Raw genomic sequence first — 24,590 nt, 5'->3', positions numbered from 1 at the left:
TTTCCCCCTCCTCTTCCTCACTGCTCTCTTCCTCGCCGCCTTCACCTCCACCTGACTGTCCTCTGACAAAACACACACACACACACACACACACACACACACACACACTGATGATGTTAACCTTCAGGATCAGGAACCATAATAAATCACAATTGTTATTTGATTGATCAGCTATTGGTCTGTTTCAGTTCAATCCCTATAGTCATAGCAGTAGGTTCGTTACCTTTAATTGTCGGTGCAAGCTATTTTTAGAACGGCAGAGCAGAGCGGCGAGCTGCTCAGAGCTACACTACGGAGGCTAATGGGATTTTTTGGTTTCCCTCATCAAACTCATCAAATACACAATGCTATGAGATAATAACGTAACGTTACGAGACATGAATTTACCTCTAAAACAACTCCGTCTCATAACGTTCTGTTATTATCTCATAGCGTGGTGAATGTGCAGGTCACAACTTGTCCACCAGAGCGTTTTGGAGTTGTTGGATTGTGTATTGTGTATTTCGCCGTTCTAAAAATAGCTTGCACCGACAATTAAAGGTAACGAACCTACTGCTATGACTATAGGGATTATGGCAATGGGCCAATTTGCCAAAATGTTGAACTATCCCTTTAAAAGAAGTTTGATTTGGCGATTTCCCTGATGTGAGGCTGAAAAGATAAAGAAGGGTCAAAGGTCACTCCTACATTTTTTTAAGCAGGAACTCTCTGTGATCATGTGTGTGTGTGTGTGTGTGTGCGTGTGTGTGTGTGTGTGTGCGTGCGTGCGTGCGTGCGTGCGTGCGTGCGTGCGTGCGTGCGTGCGTGCGTGCGTGCGTGCGTGCGTGCGTGTGTGTGTGTGTTACCCATGGTGATGACCAGGCTGGAGTCGGTGGTATCTTCCTCCACCAGGAGGTAACCTTCATCTTCCTCCTCGGCTCCACTCTCTGCAGGAGTCGGAGGGGGAGGCAGCAGCAGCAAAGCATCATGGGAGAGGTGCTGAGGGCTGGGCGGAGGCGGCCTGAGGCTCCGGGTCGAGGAGGGGGCGGCGGTTTGTGACGTGGACGGGCTGAGCCTGAGGCGTTTGCGGACCGGGTACATTGTGCAGAACCATGACCTCGGACCGCTGCAGATGGAGGAAGACAGTTTTTGTTTTGTTATTAAACTTTTTATTTGAAGAAAAATAGGTTACACACTTAGGTTTGTATACATGCCATTAAGTCTTAGCATCCAAGTAGGTAATGAAAGAAAAATAGATAAATAGATTACAAACCAATTAATTAATTAAAAAAAGAAAGAAAGAAACATTCACATCATTACAAAAGCATCCATACACTCTCCCATCACAGTACTCCTATGCAGGTTCTGAACTGGTAGGGAACTTAAAGCAGAAGTAAGCGATCCGGTCGTTTTGGCTAATGCTGCGTTCCAGGTAGGCTTTTGAAACCGTAAATTACAGCTTCAAGTCACAACTTACGACTTTGTAGCGTTCCAGGCAACCCGCTCGTGTTTTTCCGACCTGTTTTACCCGTGAAAGTCACTATAACGGCCACTCGTAACTTCCGACCCGTGAACACGTACCAGATCGAACTGGTACGACTTCACAGGTCGGAAAAACACGAGTTACGGGTTGCCTTGAACGCACCATAACGTCTTGTCAGCCGACGGAGTTAGCAGCCCCCGCCCTCGTCATGGATCTATTGGTCCTCGTCCCTACGTCACCACATTCACGCGCATCCCTTGGCTGCACACACAGCCCTTCATGCCGTTCTCTCTCCTCATTGGATAAAAACTGTAGGATACGATGAATGTTTTCTCTTCGGCTCAGAGCAGAGCAGAGTGACTGACAGACCCGTGTTTCGGTCCAAACACTCTATGTAAGTGATTGCTGTCGGAAGATATAACTATTTAAGACTTATATTAACACAAAAATATTGCTTACTTCTGCTTTAAGGATCCAAAAAATAAGAAATGATAATAAAAAATAAAAATAGAAATAAATAAAATAGGTAATCATACAGTGGTAAGTAAAAATAGGCAATAACAACTGTAAAAAAAAATAATACATTTATCCACCCCATATGCACCTTTCTTTAATCATAACTTCTCCTGCTTGAAGACATTTTATGAACGTTACACTGATCAATAACCGATAAATATCACCATGAGAGTCTGATATTAATATGCACAGGGCATATATACACAGATTAATTTAACAAAACACAGGTGTGATGACTGTCTTCTGCTCTAATGCTAATCTGCTAAACAGCTGCTCCAAACTGTGCCCAGATCAGATCAAAACTAAAAACCAGAGCAGACCCCGACACTGTGGAAAAACCCACCTCTGCAGATAAGGAGCGCACAAACCCTTGGGCATTTTAAGTCTTTATTAAAAACACGTCTCTTTTCCCTGGCATTTTAGTTAGGTTTGATATATTCACTTCTGACTGATTGCATGATTTTACTGTACATTTACCTGTATGTATTTAGCTTTATTGTTATTACGTGTTTTTGCTTGTGTGTTTATGATGTACAGCAGCACTTTGGTCAACTTGTTTTGTTTTTTTAATCGATCATGGATGATGTGTTATCAATGGGATCGATACTTGTCCATGCTTGAAGAAGAAGACTTGACCATGTTTGTGATTGGTTAAATGCTACAAACTCCGCCCTTTACGTAAACGTGCTAAGGTAAAAACTGAGTTAACTTACCAGGCTGATTAGATCCGGTTAAATGAAGCCAGATGACTGAATCGATCCAGGGGAAGTTGGACCTGTCCGGTGCAGCTGAGCAGCGCCGGGTGTTTACGGTCCGCTCCGCTCCTCCGCTGCTAACGTGCTAACAGCTAACATGCTACTAACGGTCAGTGAGGCTGATAGCAGCGGCTAACGTTAGCTTCAACACCCGCGGTCCCGGTCCGAGCTCCGTCCGGTCCGGTCCGGTCAGCCCTCCAACTTTCCGGTAGCAGTCACTTGTATCCTGTTAAACATTAACGCTCCAGCACAACACACACACACACACACGCACAGAGGCTCGCTTACCCGCCACAACGATCAGACGCCTCTGACGTCAAAAAACTACATTTCCGGGTGTGCGTCAGGACGTAACTGTGACGCGACGACGTGAACCGAGCCAGCGTCCACGTTCGTTATGATTTTAATAGGAAGAAGAACGATGCTGCCTATTTTCTCATGAACTTAATCTTACATTTTGCTAAATTCCACATACACAAATGTAAATTTTCAGTCAGAAAAAAACGAATTTCTTTGGCTTAAAACAGAGTAGCCTCCATCAAAACTCCCTGTGCTTATTAAAGCTGTTGAAACTTATAAACATGTTTAATGTCTTGCGTTTTTTTTTTTTTTTAATCAGTATTGGTCTAACGTTATTCTATGATATTTTCTATCTTTAGATTTATTTTTTGTCTGTTTGTCTAAAGACGAAGTGCTCTGCTACTGTGTGTCAAAATCATCACGTTTATTCTACAACTATTAATGATTGAGGCTCAAATTCAGACTTGACTTGTTATAACCTTTATTGTTGCTGGAATTGAATGTAGGCTACTGTTTGAATTTAAATAAAGGGAGAGAAAAAAAAAAGTCAATTTAGACTCCAGGATGATTAAGATAGAGGAAAAGGCTATTGTATTTTTATGAAGGTGGAAAAACTGAGGGAAAAAGTGTTTCGAGATCTTGTCAAATGTACAAGCAAAGTCATAACACACGAAGTTCATTCAAACCATTTATTAAATCATTACCGAAATTAAAAAACATAAATAATCAGTCTATCCAGACCATCCAACAGCCCGGTCCACCTGCCAGGTGCGGTGTGAGGTCAGCGCGTCTCGGTCCTGCGGGCTGCGGGACTCAGAGCCTTCAGAGCGGCTGCAGGTTTCTTCAGCTCCTTCATCACCTGCAGACCGAGCGCCTTAACGGGCCGCAGACAGACCCGGGACCGGCCGGGGGGAGGAGTGGGAGGAGTGGGAGGAGGGGGAGTGGGAGGGTCGGGGTCTGCCGGGTCCTGCAGCTCCGTGTCCGTGACCGTCACCATCACCGGTCTGTTCCGGTGGAACAGGGACTCCCGACGGTTTGTGCACGGGCTCGCGGCCAGCACCGCGCGGAAGCCGTACGGTGTGCTCATCTTCTCCACGTGCGGCAGCGACATTGCCGCGCGCGTCGTTAGATCAGTGTCCGCGTCCGCGCGCTCTCCCGCAACAGCGGCGCGGCGCGCGGCCCTGAAGCGCGGCGGCAGGCGCAGGCGGAGCCGGGGGGAGGCCGCGGGGCTGAGCGGGGTCTCGGAGGGACTCCCCCCCGGGCTGTCGGCATCAGGGTCCGACAACAGCCTGGTCCGGTCCGAGGTCCGGTGGAGCCGCGGGGAGAGAGCGCGGAGCGGGCTGCGAGCCGGGATGAAGAAGCTCGGGATCCGGTCCGGAGTCAGCAGCAGAGTCCGCAGAGTGGAGCTGGACTTGACCGCGGACATGATGCTGGACTCTGCAGAGAGAAGAGGTTTCAGTTCAGACTCAGGGACCAACAGACCGGAGAGACAGTCTGGTCAGAGTTCAGAGCAGATCAATGACAGAAACAGAAACAAACTGGTGCCAAGTGGCTTCATCTGGACTAACAAACACCACTAGTTCTGGACCAGTCGGTCCTCTTACCTGAGTCAGAATCTCACCTGGTCTGAAGCGAGTCTGTCTCTGGGGACCTGGGTCTTTATCAGCAGCAGCAGCTGCTGAATCCAATCAGACTGATCAGGTCTCCAGAGTCCAGACCAGCAGCCACTGATTCACCTCTCTGATGTTCACAGGTGAAAAAATAATAATCACGTGTGGCTTTTACGTGATTGGTCCACAGACACGTCCACGTGATGACTGGACTGATCATTATCAACACCTGTGGATGTTACCATCCTGATGCAGAAGCTGTCTAGTGACTGGCTCTGGATTCATTTCTCTTTCATTGATCTCATCACACAACTGCTCAGATTTAATTAACTCGTTAACTTCTTCACACCAGGTTCCAATCATCACGTTTATTCTACAACTATTAATGACTGAGGCTCAAATTCAGACTTGACTTTCACAGCAAAGACCCATAAAACTGAATCCACACCTGAATTTGAAGCCCGACTCAGACCCTTGTAAGGTTGATTTTCATTAATAATAAACAGTAAAAAGGTGAATGGAGGGATACGAGTGCGTTTTTGGTGTGATGGCAGTAATGAAAGTGATGTCATCAGAATCACCTGAGAGGACAGAAAACACAGGATTTACCTTGATGTTTCTGTAAATCTCTGTCTTTTTTTTTACCAATTCATTTATTTCTGTTTCACTAAAAGTCAAACGTTGAGATGAACAGAAACAGAAAGTGTCCACGCCAAACTCCTGTTGGATTTTTCAGGGTTTTAACCACATTGGTAAAAAAACAACAAAAAAAAAACAGTGAGGTGGTTCTTTCCCCCCCCACCCCCTCCCATCAGCTCCCGACCCCCCAACAGCAGCAGGCAGATGACAACCTGAAACAAACATCAGTTTTTATATGAAGAATTCATCCAACATGATGTTCAAACAGACGAGGAACTTTTACTGCAGTGAGACAAACAGGAAGGAGCTGCTAAAAACAGCAGGAAGTCAGGATCCTCCACAATAAGAGTTCAAAATCCCCCACCCCCACCCATCCCCCCCCCTCCTCTCGCTTCTGGGGAAAAAAAACCCACAAACAACCGCACGTATCTTCATCATTTTTATGATCATCATCATCGTCATGTTCCCTGTATTTAAAAAAAACGTCGTCGTTTCATTCCCAGAGTTCTCGGCCTCGTCCTCCCAAGTGCATCATGGGAGGCGAGCCACATTGTGACCTTTTGACCCGGTCAAGTCAGTCAGTCCTCGTCTCCATGGAAACGGTGACGACAAGTCTCATCATCATATGAAAAGTCAGTTCATCACATGGATTTAAAGTCTGTGGCGTCTCGGAGGAGCCCCGCCCCCTCCTCCTCCAACCCGTGTGGCGGTCAGTGCATGTCTTATCGGGAGGGGGCGGGGCCTCTTCCAGTGGTCAGAGCGTCTGGTCTCTATGGCAGCTGGCGTGTGATTGGTCAGAGGATGAGTCCATCAGTCGCTGTCAGAGCCGACGGCTGACGAGCCTTTCCTCTTCCTCTTGGGCGCTTTGGGTTTCGAGTCTTCCTCCTCCTGAAACAGACGCAAAGTAAAATGCAGTTAAAGCAGATATCAGCTTCACGGCCGTTTCGGCTAATGCTGCGTTCAAGGCAGGCTTTTGAAACCGTAAGTTACAGCTTCAAGTCACAACTACGACTTGGTAGCGTTCCAGGTAACCCGTAGCTCGTGTTTTTACCATCCTGTTGTCTGTGAAAGTTCCCTATAACGGCCACTCGTAACTTCCGACCCGTGAACTCGTACCAGATCGAACTGGTATGACTTCACAGGAAGGAAAAACACAAAGTACGAGTTTCTTTGAACGCACCATGAGTTAGCAGCCCCCGCCCTTGTCAGGCATCAATTGGTCCTCGTGCTACGTCACCACATTCACGCGCATCCCTTGGCTGCACACACAGCCCTTCATGCCGTTCTCTCTCCTCATTGGATAACACTTGTATCCCACAAGGAAAATTTTCTCCTCGGGTTACAGCAGAGCAGAGTGACGGAGAGACTCGTGTTTAGGCTGAAATACTTCATGTAAGTGATTGCTGACGGAAAATAGGACTATTTAGGACTTATATTAACAAAAACATTCCACTGATATCTGCTTTAAAGGAAACGTATTCTGCCCCTTTTTCACAAATTAAAATAGTTCCCAGGTGTTTTAAAGACATGTCTGTAACATGCTTCGGTCAAAATACCCCAAGGATCAAACATCACAGCTCTTTTCATCCCCTCAAAACAGCCCTGTTCAGAACGGCTGGTTTCAGTGCCTGTCCCTTTAAATGCAAATGAGCCACTGCTAGCCCCGCCCCCTTTACCAGTACCGGTACTCACAAGTAGGTTCAAAAAGTTTTTTTCGAGGTAAATTCATGTTAAACCGCTGATGCGTGTTGCCTTCAGGAGCAGTTTTTCATCAAGCAGTCTCTGTATTTACCTCTAAGACAACTCTGTTTCGTAACGTCCTATTATTATCTCATAGCGTGGTGAATGTGCAGGTCACAACTTGTGCACCAGAGCGTTTTGGAGTTGTTGGATTGTGTATTTGATGAGTTTGATGAGGGAAACCAAGAAATCCCATTAGCCTCCGTAGCGTAGCTCTGAGCAGCTCGTGGCTCTGCTCCGCCGTTCTAAAAATAGCTTGCACCGACAATGAAAGGTAACGAACCTACTGCTATGACTATAGGGATTAGATGGCAATGGGCAAAAGTTCTGGTTGTCGTTTTAAGTCCTGTTTGGTTCTGACAAGAGCTTTCGTTGCTCGTCATGCTACAAGACCGGGAGCCGTGGCGATGTGGGCGGCACTTACTGAGGCGCTGCTGGAGGCGCTGTCCTCCTCGTTGTTGGTGGGCGGAGCCGCTCCTTTCCTGGAGCGCGGCGACGAGGCCGGAGCTTTACGACGAGACTTTGGAGGCTTCGCTTGCGCCTCTTCGTATTCCTCCGCCAGGGCGAACAGGTCACTGAACCTGCGGGAGGAAGTGATGTCATCAGCATCTGTTGTGAAATCATTGCTCTGTTTGTGTGTGTGTGTGTGTGTGTACCTCATCTTGTGTGCTTCGTCACAGCTGGCCTGAACGTGCTGCAGAGCCTGAAGGATCGGAGTCTGAGTGAAGACTGACAGAGAGACACAACAGGTCAGTTATCAGTTGTTGCATCATCAGTAGTAATCAATAACTGTGTGTGTGTGTGTGTGTGTGTGTGTGTGTGTGTTTACAGTTGTTCTTGGTGTTGCTCAGACTCAGCCTCAGGTTGTCCATGTGCTCCAGGATCTGTTCCAGGGTCAGCTGAGCCAGTTTACTGCTGGAGCTACGGAGACTGAAGACAGAGACCGGGTTTAGTCTGAGATCTGTCTCCCACGGTAACGGCCCCTCTGTCTGAGGACAACAAGACCCTGTACAGGTTGTCCTCAACATCTGTCTCTCTGCGTCCCAACATCTGTCTCCCTGTGTCGTCAACATCTGTCTCTCTGCATCCTCACATCTGTCTCTCTTGTCATCCTAACATCTGTCTCTCTTTGCATCCTCACATCTGTCTCTCTGTCCCAACATCTGTCTCTCTGCATCCTCACATCTGTCTCTTTTCATCCTCACATCTGTCTCTCTCTGCATCCTAACATCTGTCTCTCTGTCCCAACATCTGTCTCTCTGCATCCTCACATCTGTCTCTTTTCATCCTCACATCTGTCTCTCTCTGCATCCTAACATCTGTCTCTCTGTGTCCTCACATCTGTCTCTCTGCATCCTCACATCTGTCTCTCTGCATCCTAACATCTGTCTCCCTGCATCCTCACATCTGTCTCTCTGCATCCTAACATCTGCCTCTCTGTGGCCTAACATCTGTCTCTCTGCATCGTAACATCTGTCTCTCTCTGTCCTAACATCTGTCTCTCTGCATCCTCACATCTGTCTCTCTGCATCCTAACATCTGTCTCCCTGCATCCTCACATCTGTCTCCCTGCATCCTAACATCTGTCTCTCTGCATCCTAACATCTGCCTCTCTGTGGCCTAACATCTGTCTCTCTGCATCGTAACATCTGTCTCTCTCTGTCCTAACATCTGTCTCTCTGCATCCTCACATCTGTCTCCCTGCATCCTAACATCTGTCTCTCTGCATCGTAACATCTGTCTCTCTGTGTCCTCAACCTCTGTCTCTTTTCATCCTCACATCTGTCTCTCTGCATCCTAACATCTGTCTCTCTGCATCCTAACATCTGTCTCTCTGCATCCTAACATCTGCCTCTCTGTGGCCTAACATCTGTCTCTCTGCATCCTAACATCTGCCTCTCTGTGGCCTAACATCTGTCTCTCTGCATCCTAACATCTGTCTCTCTGCATCCTAACATCTGTCTCTCTGCATCCTAACATCTGTCTCTCTGCATCCTAACATCTGTCTCCCTGCATCCTAACATCTGTCTCCCTGCATCCTAACATCTGTCTCTCTGCATCCTAACATCTGTCTCCCTGCATCCTAACATCTGTCTCCCTGCATCCTAACATCTGTCTCTCTGTGTCCTCACCTCTGTCTCTTGCGTGGCTGGTTGTTGTTCTTGATCAGCTGGGCCTTGATGTGTTCTCCCAGCGTGTCGTCGTACTTGGACGCCCAGTGTCTCAGGATGCTGGTGGTGAACTGGTCCTCAGGGTGACACGGTCGACTCAGAACCATCTTCACCATCTCCTCACTCGGCCTGGGACGGACACACACACACACACACACACACACACACACAGACACACAGAGAGAGTCAGTAACAGGGACAAAGACCCTCGAATATGAAGAGGGATTAAATCTGTCCTGGTTGTGTGTTTGTCGTACTTTTCTCTGCGCAGCTGCAGCAGCAGACAGGATAAGGCCTCTGGATGTTCTGGAAACCATGAATGAACAAAAACAAAGACAATAGTCAACATAACCGCAACATACACATGTTGTTTTAATGTCTCTTTGTGGTTTTCAAAGAGGAACTATGCAAGTCCGGCAACTTTTCCGCTGTTTTGCTAACCCTCATCCTGGTCATGTGCATTTGTTTACAACGAAGCCGGCGAGAAATCAATAAATAGAGCGCTAAATAACGTTATATATAAGATACGATGTTACGACGTGTATATTTGTGCAGTTTAATCTGTCATAAACAAGAAGAGTATGGGTTACGGGGCGCGTTTGTGTCGCGGTGCTGCAGAAAGGAGACCCCGGGTTGGCGGCCCTGATCTTGCAAAGTTGTTTTTCAGCCAACAGATGCTAGGTGGAGAGAGCCTCAATTCTCCCTCGTAACAAGTTTAGTCATTTATTAAACCATCACAATTACTCCAAAGCTGTTTAATTAAGGTAAAAATGTAGCATAGTTAAGCTACAAATCCTGCATAGTTCCTCCTTAAGTCATTGTCTGGTGGTTTGATTGACAGTCTCTTAATTATGATGACGTTGTTATCAGAAACTTCACACAATAAGCCGATTCATTAATCATTCATTAGACCGTGTCAGCACTCACCTTTGTATTTGAGGTGTTGTAGTATGGGGATGATGGTTTCCAGAGGGATACTGTGAGCCAGAAACAGCTGCCACGTGCTGTACTGCTCAAAGGTCTCCCAGTCCAGAGATTGAACTGTTTATAGAGACGAAGAAGAAGAAGGCATACAGTCAGCTGCTGTCGAACACCAACACTTTATATTCGACTCTGTGTGTGAATAAAAGCTTCTTACTGAGGATGTTGAGCACTGAGTCTTTCCTGAACATCACCAGGTTTCCCATCATCACATGACACATCAGCTCCTGTAACTACACACACACACACACAGACACACAGTTACACATGATTCGATACTTCTGTGTACTGCAGTAATGACGTAGTCCTGACCCAGTGAGTTTTACCTGTGTGGAGTCGATGACAGCGACGATCATATTGAGCAGCTCACCACTTCTCAACGTTTCATCTGGAAACTGAACAAAAACAAAACAGATGATTCAGGCGAGTTCGACACATGACAGCAGTGTGTGTGTGTGTGTGTGTGTGTGTTCTTGTTGTGTACCTCAGAGTATATGGAGGGAGTGAGGTAGCAGAGCAGCCGGACGTCGTCCTCCTGACACGCCTTCATGTCCATCATCAGACAGGTGTGCAGGTCGCCGAGAGCCGTCGCCTGTGCAAAAGACTCGTACAGCATCATCTTCCCGTTCGCTGCTTTACTGTTGACACATAAACACACACAGACACACACACACACACACACACACACAAGGACGTTTTAAATGATGCAAACGCTGAAGTGAAGCTACAGAAACAGCAGCTCTGACATCATCTGAAGCAACTTTTATGTCAGTTTTAGATTATGGAGACAACTTATACAGGCATGCATCAGCCACAACTTTACATCCACTTGACACCGTTTATCATTCAGCCCTGAGGTTCATTACTGGCGACAGCTACAACACTCATCACTGTGACCTGTATTCCAAAGTTGGATGGCCCTCATTATCTACCAGGCGTGATCGGCACTGGATTTTATTTATTTTTAAAGCTCTCACTGGTCTCTTACCATCTTATATTAACTCACTAGTATCTTTCAATGCAGGTCTCTATCGCACACGCTCAAAAGACTGGCTCACACTGCAGGTTCCCTCTGTCAACACCAAACTTGGAAAGACCAGCTTCTCTTACTGTGCACCTACAACCTGGAACACTCTGCAAAATCATTTGAAACTTACCTCACTTTTATCAATAGGACAATTTAAAACCATAACTACATCGTATTTTACATCTAACTGCTCGTGCTTTGAACTATGTTTCAATTTACCCTAGTCACCTTTAAAGCAGAAGTGAGTGATCCGGTCGTTTTCGCTAATGCTGCGTTCCAGGCAGGCTTTTGAAATCGTAAATTACAGCTTCAAGTCACAACTTACGACTTTGTAGCGTTCCAGGCAACCCACTCGTGTTTTTCCGACCTGTTTTACCGGTGAAAGTCACTATAACGGCCACTCGTAACTTCCGACCGGTGAACTCGTACCAGATCGAACTGGTACCACTTCACGGTCGGAAAAATACGAGTTTCCTTGAACGCACCATAACAGTCCTCGTCGCTATGTCACCACATTCACGGCGTTCCTTGGCTGCACACACAGCCCTGCATGCCGTTCTCTCTCCTCATTGGATAAAAACTGTAGGATACGATAAATGTTTTCTCTTCGGCTCAGAGCAGAGCAGAGTGACTGACAGACCCGTGATTCAGACCAAACACTCTATGTAAGTGATTGCTGTCGGAAGATATAACTATTTAAGACTTATATTAACACAAATATATCACTCACTTCTGCTTTAAATTCTGGTATTCTGTTATGTTTTTGTATGTTTCAAATGTCTTGTCTTCTGTCCTTATATGTTTTGTGTTTCATCTCAGCTATATTGTAAATGAGGTTACTCCTCAATATATCTCCGAGTTTAAATAAAGGTTATGAAATGAAATGAAATCTCCTGAGGTTTAAAGGTCACCTGGCTTTGAGGTAGTACAGCAGGTGGTATCCGATCTTGGGCTGTTTCTGGTAAAGTTCGGCCAACATGTCGAGGAGGACCGAGAACCCGCTGTTGTCCTCCTGCATGGTGACCAGGTTCCTGAAGATCAGACAGACGGGTTTACACACCGACTCCTCCAGGGACCTGAGGGAGGGAGAGAGACGGGTGATCAGAGGGGAGAGAGACAAGTGACGGGGGAGAGATACACACATCGTACAGACAAACAAGTAGGGATGGGAACATTTGAACCAATACTCAGTTCCTGGGAACCGGTACACAACGGTACTTTTTGTGTGTACCGTAAAACACCAAATAAAGGCCCGGGCGTTTATTTGCTTAAATCGCTCAAATCAACAGGCGTTTATTAGGGACCTGCGTTTATTAATAGTGTTCAACCTGGACCTCTTTCTGGGGAAAGAGGCTTCACTACGTGGCGGCAGGCGGCGGTGGAATGATACGTGCGTTTCTCGAGGCATTAGGCTACTGTAAATACGGCCAGGGCGGACTCGTTCTCGGTCTCGCTGACCTCCGCCGTCCTGGCTCGCACAGGTACCAGGAGACTGAGACCCCCCGTCATGTCGGTCCTTCGCCCTTCTTGATCCGCTGCAAGTTGCAAAAACCCTGCTGACGCCCAGTCTCTCCACTCCTCTCCCTCACTTCAGCACCTGTGTTGGCTCGCACCACCGTCCTTTTTTTTTTTTTTGATTGATTGAATGAATGAAGTAGGCCTATAACTAATAATAATGCAACGTATAGCCTAACTAAATACGCGTATGAGTAATCAGATAACAGTAGGCTGTTTACGCTACTTTAAAAATGAGTAAAGTAATTTAAAACGAGGAGCGAGCCGAGCCGAGCCTACACTGTGCAGCCCAGGACAGCTGCTGAAGTGTGGATGAGAGGAGTGGACAGACCGGGCAGGAGCAACCAGCCCAGAGGCGTCACGTCGGTCCTCGGCCGTCTTTATTGTCTAGAGACACCCACTATATTTGCATAGAATATTTTTTGGCAACCAGAAAAACAATGTTTGACCCGGCGTTTATTTGGGATGGGCGTTTAATATAAAAAATATTTTGCTACACCCGGCGGTTAATTGGGACCGGCGGCAATTTGGGACTCCGCCATTATTTGAAGTTTTACGGTATGTGTGGTAATTAAAGTTATTTTGTCTGTAAAAAAAAAAAATAGTCAAAACTTAAGAAATTTGAATATTTACTTCAGCAACATCACCACTCCTCAGCCTTTTAGAGTTTTTTAGGGATGGGCAATTATTTTCGAATAATCAAATAGTCATTCAATGAAAAACAAAAAATCGAGTAGTTTATGAAAATATCGTCTTGTCTGAAAAAATGTAAACGTTCCCGTTTTACTGTCACAGAAGGAGAAACATGGAGAAACTCCTCCAACCATCAGAAAGTTATGTGTGAAACTGAGGTGCAGCGCAAACTCTGCAAGGTGCGGACTGTGATGAGAAGCTACCGGAGAATATTCACTATTGACGAGACTTCGTCATCGTTTAGATGTGCTGTCATTCTGTGACGAGGACTTAGTTGAACAGTACCGATGCGATGAGAAGCGGTGCCGTTACAGTATTCTCCGGTACCGATTCTTATAGTCTGTGATTTTATTTTTAAATGACAGCTGTTTTCAGTTGGAGATTTAAAACGACAGGCTGGCGGTATCGCTCCTCCGGTACCGCACCTCATTTCAAATGACGGGCTTTCAAAATGTCTTATTTCTAGTCAAAACTAATCTCTCTCCATTTAAAATGAGACTCATCACCTAAAAATTAACTTCTTTTTTTTAAGATAATTTTTACAAATTTTTTAAGGAGAAAAATCTGCCAGCGAAACAAGTTTTTTGTGCTTGTAATAACAAAGAAAAACTTACCCCACTATTAGATTTTTCTACTTATTTCAAGTGAAAATATGCTTGAAAGAAGTAAAAAAAATTGTCTAAAAACAAGCTACTTTTAAAATGTGATGAGTCTTATTATAAGTATAATGAGATTTGTTTTGACTAGAAATAAGACAAATATTCTTGGTAAGATTTTGAGTTTTTGCAGTGTATCCACTCTCGCTGATGCACATGGCACGAAGGTGCCTTCAGGAAGCGAAATGCGGTACTGTTTGACTTCACGTGAGTCGATACTCGGTGCTTCGGGGGGAATTCGGTCGGCACCAATAAAAATACTGAATTCGGTTCCCATCCCTACAAGTAAGTAGAATCAGGGGGTCTTACTCCTCAGTGATCTCCTCCGGCAGCACGTCTCCTCTAAAATGATCTTTAAACAGCTCGGACAGACAGGAAGCCAGAGCCGACATCTGCTCCGTGTCAAAGTCCTCCTGCAACACAAGACAGCGTCATCGATCCCGGCGCAGCTCAGGAGAACGCAGCAGATAACAGCAGAACACGAGATAATGTCGATCTTTACCTCCAGGATCAAATCTACGATCTCCTGCATCACCTCACACTGAGCCTCTGTGTCACTGAAAACAGACAATATCATTATTAATATCACTATTATTATTACCATTGATAAAACAATGTGTTAAAATATCAAATGATCAATAAACCAAAAGACTGAGCTCAGCTGTGACCAGACTGGATCTGAGGACCTGAGTCTCACCTGGATTTTTGCAGCTGCAGCACCTTCTCCTTCATGGTGTCGTCTAATTGGTCGATCCAGGGCGTGATGTCAGCAGGCTCTTCCATCACAGCCTCTTTGATTGGGTGGAACCTGAACTCCCGTTTCTTTCCTGCACAGTGATTGGTCGTTAGACGGATCCAACAGATCTGATGCAGGCAAGACTCGCTGCACTGCAAAAACTCAAAATCTTTCCAAGAATATTTGTCTTATTTTAAGTGGAAAGAGATCAATTTGACTAGAAATGAGACATTTTGACAAGAAATAAGACTAGTCACCTAAAAATTTACTTGTTTTTAGATAATTTTCACGTGTTTCAAACAAATTTTCACTTGAAATAAGTAGAAAAATCTGCCAGTGAAAGCAAGTTTTTTGTGCTTGTAATAAGAAAGAAAAACTTGCTCCACTATCAAATTTCAAGTGAAAATATGCTTGAAAGGAGTAAAAAAAAAAGTGTCTACTAGTCTAGCTACTTTTTGATATGATGAGTCTTATTTTAAGTATAATGAGATTTGTTTTGACTAGAAATAAGACAAATATTATTGGTAAGACTGAGTTAATGCAAGTTTTATCTAATTAAACCAATTAAACCAATTAAATAAATTAAAAAAATTATTCACAATAAACTGGATTTATGTGATTTAAACTTCCACCTTGACCTGGGTCACTCCTTTTTAAACGGACCCAGATGAACCAGTTAAATCTGGTTTAAATTAGTCAAATCTGGTGTATTCACATGTAAGGTGAATAATAATTTTCAGTTTTTTTAATCCAGGCCTCGTCTCCTGTGATCTCTGTCGTCACCTTTGTTGTTTACTTCCTCCTCGTCATCGCTGAAGGCTGCCTCCGTGTTGTCGTAGCAACCCTCCTCCTTGTCCAGCACATGGTTGTCCATCTCCAAGGAGACGGACTCCTCCATTTTCACTGCAGGACACAGAAGTTTCCTGATCTGTTACCAGTGTTTATCTTTCTGTTGTTACCTCTGACGCTTAAGTTACATATGTGTGAAGAGTGCACTTTATGCATTATGTGTGTGTGTGTGTGTGTGTGTGCGTGCGTGCGTGCGTGCGTGCGTGTTACCTTCAGTTGGGGGCGATGGCGAGCTGCAGAACTCTGGGAATCTCTCTCTGAGCATCGATCGAAGCTCTCGGTCTAACTTTGGATTATCAAACAGCGGAGCGAGGTGACTGAGAGACAGAGATCGATCAATAATAATAATTAGTAATCAATAATCAACAACACAGCATGGATCAAAACAGCGAGGATGGGGGTGGGTTTGTTTCTTACGCCAGCACTCTCTTCTCCATGATGAAGGTGAGCGAATTGAAGACGCCCTGACGAACCTGAGTCTCCAACGGAGGAAAGAAGTGAGGGATGATCTGAACAGGGAAGGAAACACGGAGATAAGGAAGAGCAGACACAAGGACAGAGGAAAGGAATATTTGGTAACCCTTTAATTTACAGGCCGTTAATTACGTGATAATGTAAAATTATAGCCAAGAAATGACAATAAACTACGTCATAATGTCTAAAAAATAGCCTAGAAAGAACGATTTATTGTGTAGAAATAGCCCAAAAAATTAAAAGCATGAAAAGCATGTATGATCTTTTGCCTTTATGAAAAACACGACATTACTATGAAATTGACCGTTATTTCTTGGCTATTTCTTAACATTGTCACGTAATCAGGGGAAGGTAAATTAAAGGGTCACCAATTTTTTTTTTTTTTAAGTGCAAAAAAGTATCAAGGGCAGTAACCACATGAAGTTCAGAAGAGGAAGATTAATCGGTAACACTTTATAATAAGTATGCACTATTAAGCATTTATAAATACTGAATTGTTCATTTATAACACATGAATACTCATTAAAGCAGAAGTAAGCAATATTTTTGTGTTAATATAAGTCTTAAATAGTTATATCTTCCGACAGCAATCACTTACATAGAGTGTTTGGACCGAAACACGGGTCTGTCAGTCACTCTGCTCTGCTCTGAGAAGAGGAGAAAACTTTTCTCGTATCCTACAAGTTTTATCCAATGAGGAGAGAGAACGGCATGCAGGGCTGTGTGTGCAGCCAAGGGATGCGCGTGAATGTGGTGACGTAGGGACGAGGACCAATAGATCCATGACGAGGGCGGGGGCTGCTAACTCCATCGGCTGACAAGAAGTTATGGTGCGTTCAAGGCAACCCGTAACTCGTGTTTTTCCGACCTGTGAAGTCGTACCAGTTCGATCTGGTACGAGTTCACGGGTCGGAAGTTACGAGTGGCCGTTATAGTGCACTTTCACAGGTAAAACAGTTCGGAGAAACGCAGGTTGTGGGTTGCCTGGAACGCTACAAAGTCGTAAGTTGTGACTTGAAGCCGTAACTTACGGTTTCAAAAGCCTACCTGGAACGCAGCATTAGCCAAAACGACCGGATCACTTACTTCTGCTTTAATATGTAGTTTATAAATACAGTTAGTGCTGATAAATGATGACTTAAACATTTGTAACTGTGTTTATAAACTACATACTAATGAGTATTCATGCGTTATAAATTAAGAATTCAGTATTTAATGCTTAACTAACGCTTAATAGTGTGTACTTATTATAAAGTGTTACCGATTCATCTGCACTACAGTGTGTGTGTGTGTGTGTGTGTGTGTGTGTGTGTGTGTGTGTGTGTGTGTGTGTGTGTGTTACCCTGCACATGAAGTCCAGAAGTGTGGCAGTGATGGCAGGATGAGGCTTCATGGAGTGATGCATGACCAGGATGGCTGGTTCTGACAAACAACAACAGAGACATCGATTCAACAAACAGCTTTTAACCCCGTCGTCGCTAAAGCCTGTGATCATTATTGTTAAAAAACAACAATAATAATAAGTCAGTGTCAGCGGTTGATAATGAATCAGTCTTAGGGGAAACATCGTGAGTTCTGCAAAGAAAGACATTTATTTGCTCCTTTATTGAGTCACTGTCCTGCAGAAACAGCTGCTCAGAGGATTTGTTATAACCTCTTGTGTTGTTAGTATGATCGCTGAAGGATTTGAGTAGACCGCTGAGTAATTAGCGGTTGATGCCGGTGTTATCTGACAGGTGTGTGTGTGTGTATGTGTGTGTGTTACCTATGTTCATGATGCTGTCTTTCTCTGGGTTGAAGAACAGCCAGTCATAGAAGAGAGCCAGCTTGGCATTGGAGGCAGCCACGTTCGACTGGAGACACAAATTAAATCAATGAATTAGATTTTGTTCTTTTTTTTTTTCCTCTAATTGACTACAACCTCCACTCGAACCGCCTCTTACCGTGCAGGTGGTGAGCAGCCAGCCGATGATAGCCCAGCGAGGCAAGATGTCAGAGCTCAACACCTCATTGGACGGATGGACCACTCCACAGATGTAGCGGATCAGATCGCAGCGCAGCGACTGGCTCTCTGCCGTGGACAGGTACTGTCTCTGAAACCAGTCCTGGTACCGCTTCTGCTGCCCGAACCGCACCTGGACACAGAGGAGGAGAGTCAGAGACGCACCACAAGGAAGTTTTTTTAAATAAATAAAATAAATATAAAAAAAATTAAAGCAGAAGTAAGCGGAATGTTCGTGTTAATATGAGTCTTAAATAGTTTTATCTTCCGACGGCAATCACTTCTATAGAGTGTTTGGTCTGAAACACGGGTCTGTCAGTCCCTCTGCTCTGCTGTAAGCCGAGGAGAAAACTTTCCTTGTATCCTACAACCTTTATCCAATGAGGAGAGAGAACGGCATAAAGGGGCAGTCCTCTCTGTGTGTGCAGCCAAGGGATGCGCGTGAATGTGGTGACGTAGGGACGAGGGCGGGGACTGCTAACTCCATCGGCTGACAGGAAGTTAGCCAAAACCACCGGATCGCTTACTTCTGCTTTAACATTGATAAATACAAACAAAAATCAGGAGTTGCAGAACAGTTTTTACCCGGGAGGTCATGAACAGCAGCTTTGTCTCCATGTCTGGTGTGAGTCGACAAGCCAGAAACTTCCTGGAGGTCCGAGCCGTCAACAACTGGAGAACACCTGCAACACAGTGACAAGATGAGCAATTTAGAAATATCTTGAAAAATAGTTTTAAATGTATCACATTTTGTATTCATGTTGGTTTTATTTCATTTGAAATGACATAAAAAACAAAGTAAGACTGAATGCCCAGAAAATGTCAAATGGTGTAACCACAAAAGAATGATGGGTATTACATATTTGATGCACCTACAGTGGATTTAGGTGTACTTATAAAAATATACTGTCCTCAGAAAACTTTTAATTTCTGTGTTTAAATTTGAATGCATTTATCAACACAGAGCAGGACATAAATAATGTGACAAATTATGTAAAATTTGTCAAAAAACAGTGTTGTATTACATTTATTCCACATTTGAGTCCAGATTTATTTTTTTGTCTATAGTTCGATTTTAATGAAAAAATACTGGTAACACCACTTGAGTGGACTACTACATCAGGTGGCATCACGTCATCTGACTCGATGCATCCCCTGTTTCCAGAATACGAAATCTTCTCCCATCAATCAAATGAGAAGATTTTGAATTCCACAAAGCAAATCAAACCGCTTCAAGCTTTCCTTTGTTCCAGCCTCCATTAAGTTGTTGAACAAGAATAATGTGCAACAGAGTTATGTGCAATCCAACGTATTAACTTTTTCATACCTTTTTAAACCAGCGTCTTGTGTGTCTGTGTGGATCCATTTTATATGATGCTGTTGATGTGTGTCGACTTCAGATTTTTTTTTTTTGTGTGATAATGTCTGTTTAACATTTTTGAAGCAACAGTCTGTAGTACTGAGCCGAAAACCAATTTCCTCTTGAGGCACAATAAAGTTTACTCGACTTGACTTGACACACAACAATTAAACACATCCTCATAAGAAACTGTGCAACCGATCTGTCCGTGTGTTAAAACGTGTAGTTCACCTGTGAACTGCGGACTGAGAACTTGTGGGTTGTGGAGGAGGTCTTTCCACAGCAGCTCCATCTCCGGGATCCGAGCCACGTTCTGCAGGAGCCGAACCAGATCTCTGCCGATGGTCAGACACTCCATGAACTGCAGAAGGAGAGACACGGTTATAAAGGTAACCACCTGGCGATGAACGGTGATATAACTCCCCTCACGGCCTCCTTCGTCTCTCACCTTCTCCCGCAGCATGCTGATGCAGTAGTCCACCTCCTTCTGGCGGAGAATCAGCAGGTTTGGCGCTCCGTGGTCCACGATCAGACGGAGGTAGGTGTAGACTGACATCGCTATCAGCATCCCGCTCTTCAGTACCCACTCCCTACGGACAGAGGACAATCAGCTCCTTCACAGTAAAACTCCATTGGTATCTTCAAAATAAAAGCCCTCCAGCTGCTTCACAGTGAAAGTCCATTCATATCTTTAAAGTAAAATCAGTATCTTCAAAATGAAAGCCCTCCTGCTGCTGCTGCTGCAGCACACCAGCTTTTACTCTGTAGAAAACAACTCCCTTGCTTCACAGTAGTATTCAGAAACACTTATATTTTCTCTCTGTGTTGCAGTCCAATTTAAAAGGTTTTTTTTGTTTTTTTAAAATAGATGATTCATGAAACATACTTTTGATCCAGCAGGATGTCCATGACGTTCTCAGCCAACCACAGGTTCTTCGTAGAGATATCTCCACCTACACAGCAACACAAATGTTATTCTGAGTGTGTGATTCCTTCCTACTGATGTTTGACATGATGAAAACAAACTACTGTGTGTGTAAGTGAGAGGTTCTCACCTGCAATCTGTTTCAGCAGCGTCATGACGACTCCGTCAGCTCCCATTACCCCACTCTTCACCAGCTCTCTGACCACCCACACCAGCTACACACACACACACACAAACACACACATTATCTCCATCAGTATGACATCATACATAGGGCCGTCCCACAGAGGATTCATTCAGGTGAGACCTGCTTCCTGTTTGATCAGTCTGGTGTCACTGACACTGAAGTTTGAACTGTGTGTCTATTTCGAATATGCAAATATGTAACACAAACGTATAAAATAAACAAAGGATGTGCCATAAAAACATGGCGGGCATTATTTAAACAACATGCAAAACAAATAAATATGTTGCATACTCGGAAAGTAGAGTAGAAGTAAAACTTATTTGCTCCCATCCCTTCTTCATGAATTAATCCAAATACACTAATGATGTGTTTCTGACTCTGTCCAGAGTGCTTCTTATGTTAAATATTCAAATTATATTCTAATTTATAATGTGTGTTTTTAGCTCATTATATCCACCTATACCAGCTTATTATTACGTCCCGCGTCCACTAAAGGGCATTCCAATCAAATCTGTTATGTAACATTTGCAACACACTTAAGTTTTACCAACTCAATATAAAACTTCAAGAAGGGAAATCTAAATATTATAAGTCGTGGTGCAACGGAATCGCAGTCGATCCGTGATAAGTGATCCACGGATCGATCGATATAAAGAAAAAAACAAGGTGTGCGTGTAGTGTGGGCACACGTAAGCATTGCTCCCAGCTGAATAAACGGGCAATTTAAAAAAACTCTGCTCGTATATTTGAAGCAGCGAAGTTCGATCTGACGGCCCTACTGAGAGTTAAACTAGTGGGAGTCATGGAGATTTCAACTGAACCCAACAAGAACTGTGTGTGTGGTTAGTTTGGACACCTGCTGGTCGTTATTATCACTCATAAAGTAAAAGAAACAACAATAACACTGCACCTCATCTGTCTGAACCTGGCCGTGGAAGGGTAGCTTTGTGTACAGATGTGTCTAGCATATATATTTCTATATATACATACCTGAGTGTTAGATGAAGTGTGTTTACCTGAGTTCTCGGGACATCCTGCAGCTTGAGGAACTTCTCCATCAGGAGCTGGTTGATCTTCACCAGGATCACATTCATACCATCTCTGTTGAGCAGCGTCAGGTCTCTGTAACACTGATCCCCCAGCAACACAAACACAGTGATGTCAGAGTGATGTCAGCTTGATGTAAAAACAATAACAACCACGCAGCAGCGGCGTTTGTGTCTCACCCTCTGAGCCTGGGTCGGTTCTGTGAGCGCCAGGGTGAACAGACCCAGACACACCTCCTCATGCTGCTGCTGACCTTTACACACCTGAGAAAGGAGGCAAACAGGAAGTCAAGACTACATAATAAAACAATGTCATATCACTTGAGGGATTGTGGCACTGGTACTGTAGTTGCCATGGGGACTATTTAGTGTCCAAGTGTTGCACAAGTACAAGAAGGAATGTGATACAATAACAGACGACGTAATGAGTAATCTACAGCAGCAAACACCATAAACTACTACACATGTAAACACATACAAACTCACCACACATAAACACATTACACATACAACACATACGCTGCAGGTGTGAATTCAGATAAGCAACTCGACAGGTAAACTTATTGATGTTTTTTTTTTAATATAATCTCACCAAACATATGCAGAAGGACAATGTGTGTGTGTGTGTTTCTTACGTTAGCGGTGAGCGCATCATTGGCCTCTCTCTCTGAAAGCCCATTGCTCAACGACTGGACGATCCCAACACAACGCTCCAGTCTCTGCACGACACAAAACAGCAACACAGACACATCATCAACAACAACCACAACCACACAAACAGTTCACCCAGTACAACAGAAAAACACTGTTAAAAATCTTGCATATTCTTCTACTTTTTCATCTTGTATGTAACAAATGCTGCTGTAACAACCAAATTTACCCTGCGTGGGATTAATGAACAGTCTCATGTCTAAACGCTCACAGTATCTTTTCCAACAGCAACACACACCCTGAATGGATTCAACTAACACACACCACCAAATGCTCCTCCTGTGCAATATAATTAACTCTTCTCCATGTGCAATATTCTTGCTCTTATTGATTGATCAAGCTTTTATTAATTATTATTGAGTGGTGTGATTGTTGTGATGTGTGAATCTGTTATTGTGGCTTCCTAACAGAGCAGCACTTTTACTTACGTTGCATTGTTCACAATATAAAGACAATAAAGGCACTTTGACTTTGAAAACTGCCTCACCTTACCTTCATCTCACTTTACTTTTTTGACATGTGAAACACAACCCACGGCGCATGCGCACCTGTCACTTTTCATCCATATGTTTACGTAGGGTTAGCATGCTAGGCTAACAGTCCCGTCAGGCAGGTGTGACTTTAAACCACCGCCGTGACGTATTTCAGGGCTCGGTAACACCTGAGTCCCCCTCACCTGTCTCCCACCGCGGGGTTGAAACCAGCTACAACCTGTTTACACATGCTCAATGTGCGGCTGTGCTATGCTAACGCTGCTAGCCCTCCCCCTGCTAGCGGTGCTAATGCTAACTAGCCTAGCCTGGGTGATAAAATGGTTCCATGTCTTTGTTTTAAAACTAAACTCTGCTCAAACTGCCCGTTTCTGCCGTTAAACCGGCCCCGGCAGCGGGTTTTACCCCGGGTTGTAGCTGCTCTCCACCTGAGCCGTTTAGCCCCCCCAGCCCGGGTCAGCCTACCTCCTCCAGCTCGTCTTTGGCATCCAGCTGGGTGGACACCAGTAGCCGGCCCTGCGGCTTCGCCTTCGCCGGTGCGGGCTCCATCTGCTCCCGCCGCGCCTCGCCTGGCCCCGCGGAGCTGTAGAGCGGCTCGGAGTCCCCGCTTCAGACGGGCTCTGCTGGGTGTTCGTGTCGGTGCTACCGGAGAGTGTGGTGCCGCCGTCAGTGACGCAGCCTCTGTGTGTGTGTGACACGGTCCAGTCGGTTAAATATATGGTGGGGGGTTTTTAAAACTTATTTCGGGTCAAACGGTGACTCTCAGTCCCGCTCTGAGACTCCTGTGTCGGACCACAGCAACATAACGGACATCCGCACCGACCGACCGGAGGGACGGGGGCGGGGCTAGAAGTCTGCCGACCAATCGGTTTTCCCCGAGGGCCGTGAGTGACGTGCGTGTTGACCAATGAGAGGAGAGAAACTCTGGGGCCAATACCAGCCTCCTGTACCATTTAGCACAGGTTTATCAGTATCGCCGAAACACGCTTCAACACCATAAACAAGATTTATCCTGTGGCAAAACTTCTCAAAAAAAAAAGAGAGAAAAAAAAGATTTGGTTTTGAGGTGGACCAGTGTTCCAATGTGTAGTAATGAAAATTAAACTCTGGAAAACCTGTTTGTTTTTATGCCCTGTTACACAATTGTGGCCTGACATAAGAAAAATGAAGAAAAAAAAAAAGATTTCTCTTAAAATTAATGATGTGCCACCATTTGAACCACATCATATTATTTTTATCGGATCATCTAGCCTTATCTGTTTTAGACACTATTAATATCATCCTATTGTTGGGTAAATATCATATACATTGTGCAAAATGGAGAAACTGCAAGTCTTCCTTCCTTGGTTTTCTTAACGACTTCAAGTTATTTATTCTGTCTCTTAAAAAAGATAGAAAAGAAATATGCCAAGAATTTAAGCCTGAACTTTGCACGTCTTTTGTTATTCTAATTTATCTTAACTCCTATTATAAACTCCTCTTTTTATTTATTATTTGACTGCTCTGTTTCATGTTGAGCCTGATATGATGTATTTTCACACCTTGTGCGTTACTATTTGGTGTTGTTTTGCTTTTGTTTTCCTTTATGAATCCACTAATGTTTTGTTTTTTGCACTTTTATATTGCATTTAATTTCCATAAGTAATAAGAAACGCCAATCAATATTAAAAGATCAGAGCCTCATTCATAACATGATTTTTTTGCTTGGTTTGATCAAAATTCCACGTTGGTGTTTTAATTTACT

The 24,590-nt window shown here is 44.4% G+C and overlaps 2 protein-coding genes across 2 annotated transcripts; both read right to left on the bottom strand.

The window, feature by feature from the left end:
• Positions 1–3,814: 3,814 nt before the first annotated feature.
• On the bottom strand, positions 3,815–5,452 carry LOC310993941 (C2 calcium-dependent domain-containing protein 4C-like; the record flags this gene model as incomplete). Its single annotated transcript, XM_083982425.1, has 2 exons — positions 4,655–5,452; positions 3,815–4,470 (listed from the first exon to the last, which is right to left on the bottom strand). The coding sequence occupies exon 2, from the start codon at positions 4,457–4,459 to the stop codon at positions 3,815–3,817; it is 645 nt and encodes a 214-aa protein (XP_083838551.1). The 5' UTR covers positions 4,460–4,470; positions 4,655–5,452.
• A 237-nt stretch (positions 5,453–5,689) lies between these two features.
• ints3 (integrator complex subunit 3) lies at positions 5,690–23,627 on the bottom strand. Its single transcript, XM_083982026.1, has 29 exons — positions 23,312–23,627; positions 22,280–22,363; positions 21,825–21,908; positions 21,615–21,728; positions 20,542–20,626; positions 20,373–20,439; positions 19,935–20,076; positions 19,718–19,847; positions 18,712–18,809; positions 18,068–18,259; positions 17,890–17,977; positions 17,467–17,546; positions 16,068–16,159; positions 15,861–15,967; positions 15,585–15,704; positions 14,763–14,892; positions 14,568–14,622; positions 14,375–14,478; positions 12,113–12,277; positions 10,659–10,812; positions 10,501–10,569; positions 10,332–10,407; positions 10,121–10,234; positions 9,451–9,499; positions 9,155–9,322; positions 7,852–7,952; positions 7,679–7,751; positions 7,447–7,603; positions 5,690–6,170 (listed from the first exon to the last, which is right to left on the bottom strand). Exons 1-29 carry the CDS (start codon positions 23,393–23,395, stop codon positions 6,093–6,095), a joined length of 3,060 nt encoding a protein of 1,019 aa, XP_083838152.1. The 5' UTR covers positions 23,396–23,627; the 3' UTR covers positions 5,690–6,092.
• Positions 23,628–24,590: the final 963 nt, after the last annotated feature.

Source organism: Trachurus trachurus, assembly GCF_905171665.1.
Source record: "Trachurus trachurus genome assembly, chromosome: 11".
Taxonomy (NCBI): Eukaryota; Metazoa; Chordata; class Actinopteri; order Carangiformes; family Carangidae; genus Trachurus; species Trachurus trachurus.
Note: the sequence above shows the minus strand (reverse complement) of the source record. Positions and strands in the feature narration are given on the sequence as shown.

Excerpts from the sequence above, each read along its gene's own strand:
- ints3 (XM_083982026.1), bottom strand. The coding sequence starts at position 23,395 with ATGGAGCCCGCACCGGCGAAGGCGAAGCCGCAGGGCCGGCTACTGGTG. Across the intron at positions 10,570-10,658 it reads CTCCCTCCATATACTCTGAG|TTTCCAGATGAAACGTTGAG; the intron begins GTACACAACAAG and ends GTTTTTGTTCAG. Across the intron at positions 9,500-10,120 it reads ACAACACCTCAAATACAAAG|AACATCCAGAGGCCTTATCC; the intron begins GTGAGTGCTGAC and ends CATGGTTTCCAG.